This window comes from Octodon degus, unplaced genomic scaffold (genome assembly GCF_000260255.1).
Source record: "Octodon degus isolate 3935 unplaced genomic scaffold, OctDeg1.0 scaffold00126, whole genome shotgun sequence".
Lineage (NCBI taxonomy): Eukaryota > Metazoa > Chordata > Mammalia > Rodentia > Octodontidae > Octodon > Octodon degus.
In genome coordinates, this window is record NW_004524702.1 from 7,705,213 (window position 1) to 7,714,376 (window position 9,164).

General features: G+C 36.6%; 1 protein-coding gene and 1 pseudogene across 1 annotated transcript in view; one reads left to right on the top strand and one right to left on the bottom strand.

Annotated features, from left to right (window-relative positions):
• Positions 1–9,164, top strand: part of Vps8 (VPS8, CORVET complex subunit) — a 241,770-nt gene that overhangs the window by 64,270 nt on the left and 168,336 nt on the right. Inside the window, 6 exon segments of the mRNA XM_023700650.1 lie at positions 658–828; positions 5,501–5,575; positions 6,522–6,557; positions 7,735–7,825; positions 8,050–8,096; positions 8,686–8,775. Coding sequence (XP_023556418.1) covers positions 658–828; positions 5,501–5,575; positions 6,522–6,557; positions 7,735–7,825; positions 8,050–8,096; positions 8,686–8,775 — 510 coding nt within the window.
• Positions 4,024–4,409, bottom strand: LOC101561452 (annotated as a pseudogene).

The window sequence follows — 9,164 nt, forward strand, 5'->3', positions numbered from 1 at the left end:
TTTTAGGTACCAACATGCCATAAGTAGGAAATTCCACACCTAACATCATGTGATGGGTTGTGGTCAGATGGATTACAAATATTGAATAAAATTACCTTCAGACCAGGTGTGTATGAAACAGAAATGAGTTTTGTGTTTAAATTGAGAGCTTTTTTCATGATATCTTGTTATAAGTATGTATGTATGTATGTGTGTGTGTATGTGTATATATAGGTTTTTTTTGAGTCCCATTATTTCAAATTCCAAATGTTCCAAATAAGGGATAATTAACCTTCTATTATAGCTCTTGGTCATCTCTTACCCTATTAAAATGTCATCTTAAAATTAATTATTATTATTAGCTTGATGCATAGTCTTCCGATGTAGTTCATGCTGGCCTTAAAGTCACAATGATCTTTTTGTCTCAGCCTCCAGAGTGTTGGGATTATAGGCATTTATCACCATTCCTGGTTCAAAGTGTCATGTTAACACTGTTTAAAGTCAGTACTGTGTTTTCTCTGGGCTGTCCCTGAATAGTTTTTGCTGTGATTGTGTTGCCATGCAAGTCATTAAATGAATAAGGTTCTCAGTGTAACTGAGTACTCAAGTTTTCTTCTTGTCCCAGTTGATTATGTGAACTGGACCTCATTTTTATTTTGTTGGGTACTTGCATTGCAGTGGATAAACTCACGCACAGTTGTGCTCTTGGATAGCGTGGAGAAGTTGCATGTGATTGACCGGCAGACGCAAGAGGAATTGGAAACAGTAGAGATCTCAGAAGTTCAGTTGGTTTATAATAGTAGCCATTTCAAGTCACTTGCCACTGGAGGAAACGTTAGCCAAGCACTGGTAAGGGAAATCCATTATCTTAGTCTTGCTTTGAGAAATTCCGTGTTGTTTTTCTTTCTGAAATAGAAAATTTGAGAATTTACTTTCGTCTTTTGAGGTATTTCTTGAAAAATCACTAGGTTGATATGCATGTGGATGTATTTATAGGTATTTGAGTATGTAAGCCAAATGTCCCTGTTAACCATTTCTTCAGAAATGTGACAATTTCACTTAATACCACCATTCTCATTTTTAAACTAAAAAAATAAATACAGATTCATGAGAAAAAATTTATATTAAAAGTTTTTAAGAAGTTTAACTTGGTGGCAATAAGCTTGTAGATTTAAGGGATAGATAACTAGAGACAGGTAGGAAATAGGAATTTCTAGAACGCAAAATGAAAAATTCATAATCTCTGCCCTTCAGCCAGAGATAGAAAAATACTATCTATGAGGATAAAAATCAAAGCTAACTGAGACTAATACAGATGTTAGAATTAGTAGGCTAGCTCTTTCCCATCTTGCAAGATGGTGGGTAAAAAAACTGAGAAGCCAGACACTAAAGAGAAAAAACCTGAAGCCAAGAAGGCTTCTGCCAGTGGTACTAATAAAAAGGGTGAAGACAAAAATGTCCAAGAAGGGGCAGTCCCACTGCAGCTGAAATTCTGTCCTGGTTAGAGGAATTGGTAGATACTCCTGATCTGCTATGTATTCCAGAAAGGCTTTGTACAAGAGAAAGTAGACAGCTGCTAAATCAGAGGTTGAAAAGAAAAAGAAGGAGAAAGTTCCTGCTATGATCACAAAACTAGTTGGTGGGGACAAGAATGGAGGTACCCGGGTGGTAAAGCTTTGAAGAATGCCTAGATACTACCCTACTAAAGATGTGCCCAGAAAGCTCTTGAGCCACAGCAAAAAACCCTTCAGTCTGCCTGTGAGGAAACTTCGAGCTAGCATCACTCCCAGCACCATCTTGATCATCCTCACCAGGCATCACAGAGGCAAGAGAGTGGTCTTCCTGAAGCAGTTGACCAGTGGCTTGCTACTTGTGACGGGGCCTCTTAGCCTTACTCATGTTCCTCTATGAAGAAAATACCAGAAGTTTGTCATTGCCATCTCTACAAAAATTGACATCAGCAAAGTGAAAATCCCCAAACACCTCACTGATGCTTACTTCAAGAAGAAGAAGCTGTGGGAACCCAGACACCAGGAGAGTGAGATCTTCGACACCGAGAAAGAGAGATAACAGATTTCAGAGCAGCGCAAGGTAGATCAGAAAGTGGTGCACTCACAGATTTTAGCAAAAATCAAAGCTGTTCCTCAGCTCCAGGGCTACCTGTGGTCTGTTTTTGCTCTGACAAATGGAAGTTGTCCTCATAAATTAGTGTCCTAAATTTCTTACTAAGAACCTAATAAATAACTCATATGTTAAAAAAAATTAGTAGACTAGGACATAATAGTTGTTGAAGCTATGGTCTATATGTCCAAAAAGTTAAATAGAAACAACCCCCCCCCCCACAGCCACAACCCAAAAAGTTAAATAGAGGCATGAAAGATATTACAAAGATTCACATGTGAGGGCCAATATTAGTTCTACACAAAGTCCTTTAGAAAATAGAAAAGAGTACTCTTAACTCATTTTATAAGGCTAGATAAACTGATAATAAGTCAAAAGACTTAATAAAGAACACTATAGACCAAATAATCTCATGAGCAAAAATCCCTAACCAAATGCTTTCAAATAGGAACCAATAGTGAGGGAAAAAAAGTAATTAGAGCAAGTGATGTTTACCCAAGGTAACATTTGTAAATCAGTCTTATTTACCATACTAGTAGGTTGAAAAGAAAAACAATAAAATTTTCTTCATGAATGCAGAAAGAGCATTTGACAAAATTCAGTATCCATTCCTGGTTTAAAAACTTTTAGCAAACTAGGACTCAGGTGGAACTTTTCAACCTTACAATCTAGGGCAACTATAAAAATCCTACAGTTAACATCATATTTCAAGCAGTACTGACATCAAACCAAACCAAACCACACCAAACAATGTGATTAAGCTTCATAGAGAAAATGTAGAGAACAGAGGAAGATGTTAAAACAGTTCTGTGAGGACAGCTAGCAAAATCTAAGCAGTACGAAACTGTAGAATGAATGTCAGCTAGTCCAATGAATAAACTTCAAAGGAAATAGGAGATTGAAAGAATAGAGGCAAAAACCTGTAGATTAAGAGATTTGAGAGCCCTATCAACCAGGTCCAATATGTGATCTTGATCCTGGCAAGTAAAATATATAAAAGCAACAAAGAAAAAACTCAACATGTGCCGTTACACAATTTGAAGTTCAAACACTGGCTGGATATTTTATTTTTTTAAGTTAGAAATTTCAAATTTACTACAAAGAATGAAAAATTCCATTTTTATACTAATTATATATTCAAATGCAAACATTTCTGACCAGTAAACAAAATACAAGTACCAACCCTAGTGTTTGTATTAACATGACCTGTAGTACAGTGACCTGGGCAGAGCGAATGCAGTCCTGGCCCACCTCCAGAGGCCACCAGGTACGCTCTGGTGACCTAGCTCTAAGAACTTCCTAGGTGAGAAAGTGCAGCAAGCAAAATCTCCCCCAGCCCCAGAATACAGTCTATGCCTTTTACCCTTGCAATTATCCTCTTAAGAGTTTTGACGTAAAAGTTCCTGGGGCCCAAGGAAATCAAGGTGATGACAGTGAGGACCCACATACCCATCTGCAAATGTGACAGGTTTGGAGTAGTTCCTAACAATGTTTAATAGTGACAACTTACAGCCACTGGCACACTGGTGGCCCCAGTTCACTGGCATAAACTGTTCCGTTATGAGCACTTAACATAGTAAGAACTGTGTCCATGTTTTCAGCAGTATTTACACAGTATGTGAAATGTGTTGTCAGGCATCAAAGCAAAGGACTAGACCTTTGGCGTATAATTAATAATAATTAATAATTAAGACTCCAGAGCATGAACCCAACCCCATCCAGGGCCTACCAACACCATCTTCTGGTAGACCATCACACAAGTGATGATATACAGGTAAATAAAAGGACTTGTTCACAGCAGAGCAACTGCATTCACCAATTAACTCAACATCACCATAATCTTCCTACATTGGCACAAAGGCTCAAAGCGATCAAATGGAAGCACCAGAGTCTGCCGAGGCATTTTATTTGTGTTTTATGTCCTTAGAAAAAGAATCCCAAGACTTTTCCTCCCGTGTGTTTTCGTCACACTTCTTCATAATCCATGATGCCAGCTGAGGTTGTCAGTACAGTGAAACCAAACTGACAAGATGGGAGCAGGTTATTCTGCCATTTTTCCAGGTCTCTCAGCTGCACATCAAACCTGGGGCTGATCACGCCACACTTGTTTAACCTGCCTGTGAGGTTCACACAATTTTTTCAGCCTTGTGATCATCAATGATTTCAGATTCGCCAGTGTAACCATGCTTCGTCATCACAGTTAGAAGTCAGACAATGACTTTGGAGCACGGCCTAATGAGGACCTGGCGTTTGCCTCTCTTTTCGGCATTGTGGATGCTCTTGAGAGCCAAGACATTCATGCGCACCATTGTGGTGGCATGGAAAGATGGTGGAAAGAGCTGGATATTTGATATTAAATTATTAATGTTTCCAACTGTGTTAATGGAGTTGTAGTTATGTTAAAAAATTCATTTTTAAAAAATATATATTGAATTTTCTTTTTTTTTTTAACCTTTCTTTTTTTTTTTAAATTTTATTTATTTATGTGTGTGTGTGTATGTGTGTGTGTGTGTGTGGCCAGCTCAGCCCACCAGGGGGCGGGGCTGGTTGGCATGTGGTGCTGGAGGATTGAACCGCGGTCCCTGTGCTTTGCTAAGCTTGTTCTAAGTAGGTGCTTTAGACCACTGAGCCATCTCACCAGCTCCTATATTGAATTTTCATAGATAATTTGCAGAATCTGGAATCTGTCTGGGAGTGGTGGAAATATAGGTGGTGATGAGTCATTGATGAAGCTGGTTGGTGGATATATTCAAGGGTTAATTATTCTTTCTACTGTTGTATATATTTTTAAATTCTCATAATAAAGTTACAAAATAGTCATAGTTTTCAGTTTTTGACCATATATATTTTGACAGCTATATAAATACTAACCCATTTAAGCCTCACAAAAACTGTCCAGGGTTTTTCAAAGATGGGAAAGTGGATGTCAGAAGTTTGAAATTCATTTAGTATCATAATGCGAAGTGACAGAGCTAATATGGTGCTTTGTCTCCCTGTTTGCTCTTGGGTTTTATGTTGATATTTATTTCAAATAAGCAAAGGCACTATTTTATTGGAGGCACTATTTTTCAGTCAGCCCTATTGCCAGAAGCAGTGACTGTCTCCATAAAAAGTGCAGGTTGCCACAGTTTTCCTTCAGATTTACCCATTGGCATATTTCTTCTCTTTTCTATATTATTCTGAAAAACAGAAGGGCTCTTTAAGTAGAGAATTACTTTCTGAACTTTGTCTTTTCAGTAACATTTCCACTGTCAGATTGGTGGTTGATTGACATTTTCCTTCCACTCACTTGTGGGATGAAAACATGTTGACTTCAAATGTTACTGCTATAGTCAACATTCTTTAGAATGCAGTGAGACTTCTAATGCCTTTGCTTTTTACCTTGTTAATTTTTTTTCAGGCTTTGGTTGGAGAGAAGGCTTGTTACCAATCCATCAGTAGCTGTGGTGGTCAGATCTTTTATCTGGGGACAAAAGTAAGCCCTTCCACTCTTGGCATTTGTGTGTAACGGGCTGAAGGCATTTATTTGTAAAGAGGGATGGTGTAATGTAAAATACACATGATTAGCAATGATCTGAAAGTTAATATTAGGCAGTCACAATTTTTAGTTCATTGATTTCTTTCACCCACTTTTAGTGGATAGGATGTTTATCTCTGAGCTATTATCTCTAGCCCTTCTTATTTTTTATTTTGAAATGGGGTCTTTCTACATTGCCCAGGTTAGGCTTAAATTTGGGATCCCGCTTCCTCAACCTTCCAGAATGCTGAGATTACAGACATGTATCACCACACCTCATTACTTGTTTTCTTGATTCAGGGATATACTTTCATAACCTTCCTTAACGTTTGTTTTAATGATGAGGATGATACCTAATCATGTGTATTTATCATACAATTAACATGGAGTTTAGCTTAGGTAGTTTAGGATACATTTAAATGCCTTGAGGCATTCAACTTAGAATAGAAATCATTGGAATAGGAACTTTCTGTGTAACAGTTTGTTCCTGTGCTTTTACTTACTTTCAGTTTAAATGAAAAAATGTTTTCATTATTAAAAATTTCAACCATGCACGAAGCCCAGGGTTTGATCCCTAGCACTGTTAAAAGAAAGAGAGAAGGAAGAAAAGAAAGGTTATCAAATCGAAAAGAAAATCAACTAAAATATTGTCAAGTCAACTGAAAGGGAGATAAGCTTGGGCTTCTTTTTTCCTTGTCTGTGGTATTAACTCTTTTGATTGTATCTTACTAACCTTTCAATGTTTGGTTTACTCGTCAGTAAACCTTTGAAGACCCTTAAATAAACACTAAGATAAGTTTCTAAATTGTAGTATAAAAAATAAAATCTAAAATCAGATGTAAAACAACTATGTCTCTGAACAAGTCTGTTAAAAATGAGCATTTTAATTTTCTTTATTTTTCAGTCTGTTTATGTAATGATGCTGAGAAGCTGGAGAGAGGTGAGTTGAAAACAATTTTGTTATTAGAGCCTCTGAGTTGATAGTATTGTAATGTTTATTTTACAATTTGTATAATAATATGTTTGCAGTACTTATTACATTCATCATGGAGAGTTGGTACATGCATACAACCTGTCTCAGCTCTTTTTACATCCCCTTCCTCTCACGTACCTCCCCCACCCTCCATTTCCTGGGCCCTTTTCCATTTGCAAAAGATCTATCTCCATTTCATACAATATTGTGAAGTGAAGTAAATTGAACAGACAAGCTTATAATATCACTTGATTTCTCTTACATGAGAAAACCCTAAGTTAAAGAGCAAAAGTAAATTATTTTTGTTTTGACTTTGCTGCGTATTTGGATTTCTGCTCTTTAAGAAATGTACATAAAAACCATTATAACCATTAGGTGCTTAATTTCCTAAAAATGATTATATGAGTTAGTGTTAGGTGTGGCTACATATATCAGGAGATTCATAAAGGGTTTAAAGAAGATTTCTTTTTCATCTGAAAGTAATCTAGGGATAGACAATCTAGGACTAGTTGGGGAGCTCCATGGTCTTCAATATGCTGTCCTGTTCCATCATCTTTATGTTTGAATTCTAGTCTCAAGGTCATTTTGTAGTCCAGTATGATGCTAATGCTCCAACTGTCAAGTTTATGATCAGGAACAAAGTAAAGATGGAGGAGAAAATGAACACAGGCCCCTGCCTTTAAAGGCCACATCACAGAAATAGTAACAGAAGACATTCCACTTGTCATTGATCATAGTTTTATTACAGCCTCAAGTCAAAGGAAGTCTTAGAAATTTCTTTTAGCTGATGTATTGCTATCTCAAACTTGGGGTTTATAACTAAGGAAGTGGGACTATTATTTTGATAAATAACTACTCATTTCTGCTAAAATGACATTGCTGCTGATTGCTTCTTCATATTTAGGCCCCTTGGCCTTCCATAGTAGCCTATGTAATCCTTATACTATGCAGTGTTGTAAGAAACTATTTTTCTTAAAAATATGATAGTGGTATCTTCAGAAAAAGTCCGATGTTAGAATAATATTTCAGTGTTATTGGAATAATTTTAACTCCCAATCAGTGAATTATGGAAAGATAGTAGACAGAGTAGGAATTCTCACTGATGATTGATCAAAGAGACCTGACTTTCACTTAATCATTTTAGAGAGTGGATCATCTCTTGAAGCAAGATTGTCTCACAGAAGCCTTGGCGCTTGCATGGTCTTTCCATGAAGGAAAAGCAAAGGCAGTCGTGGGTAAGTAAAAAACTTTCATAAGGAAAATTTACAATGAAAACAAGTATATTGATATGCTACCTGGTTTGATAGATATGAGGTATTCCTTTATCCCAATATTTTTGACACTAAGGGTAGTTGCAATTATATCTGTTAGCACAAGTTGTGAAGAGTGCAGAACACAGGTTCTCTCCTGAGAAATATGCAGTAACTTCTGTTTTATGTTGAACTTGGTTTCTCTGCAGGCTTATCAGGGGATGTCAGTAAGCGAAAGGCTGTTGTTGCAGATAGGGTGAGTATTTTAATGGAGTCTTCATTAGATACAGATACTTTCGTATTTGCTAATTTCTTTAGACATGATTGAATAGCTACAATTTTAGAGACAGTATATAAAAATAGGTCTGATTATAATTCTTCAGTATTGGCTGTAATGCTTTTGATTTTTTTAAATCTCCCACTGCCCATTTTCCATAATAAAATAGCACAATAGCTAAAAGGCAGCGGAAAGGAAGAGGAAATGCTAGAGATCTGAGTTCATGAGTGCTTTGCTCATGCGTGCGGACTAGGGAAAGACCTCCCCAAAGGACTGCTGAAGAATTTAACTTCAGTTCTTATTTCCTGAGCGATATAGATATTACCTATATTGAGACCCAGAATGTAGAGAGACATTTCTTAGCAAAGATTAGCAAATTAGTATTATCTCTCTGAGGTGAAAAGAAATTAGGCAAGGACTAAAAACAAGTTATCCACTAAAAGTTCTAGTTTTATTTTTAATACAATAACAAACCCAGGCATGTATTATTTAGGTGGACCACATATATTAAATTTTAAAAAACTTTAGAGACCTCTCTTGATTTCAGTGAATGCTGTTTTCCTTACAGATGGTAGAAATTCTGTTCCATTATGCAGATCGTGCTCTGAAAAAGTGCCCAGAGCAGGGAAAAATCCAAGTGATGGAGCAGCATTTTCAGGTATACCTATTATGCCAGCTTTTTTTTTTTTTTTTTGTATTCAAAACTTTATTTCAGGGCTTGATTAAATGGTTGAATTTTGAAAAAGTGGTTATATAGTCAAATGGGAACATGTGAATAAACTAGGGAGTATTGCTTAGTGCTCAGCAACTTGGTGATGTGGAAGTGATGGATATGTGTATCCTTCACATTGTAAACTGACAGCTCACATTGGCTGACACCTTGCTGATGGCTAACACTTATGTCAATGAGACCAGTCAGAGGAGGACACCACTAAGGTTTAAATACAGTTCTGTTAGGAGCACCTCTGACTCAAGTATAGATCAGTTTTAAAAATATATATAAATTATACTAATAAAAGGTCATTATCTTGGAATTTAATGTAAATC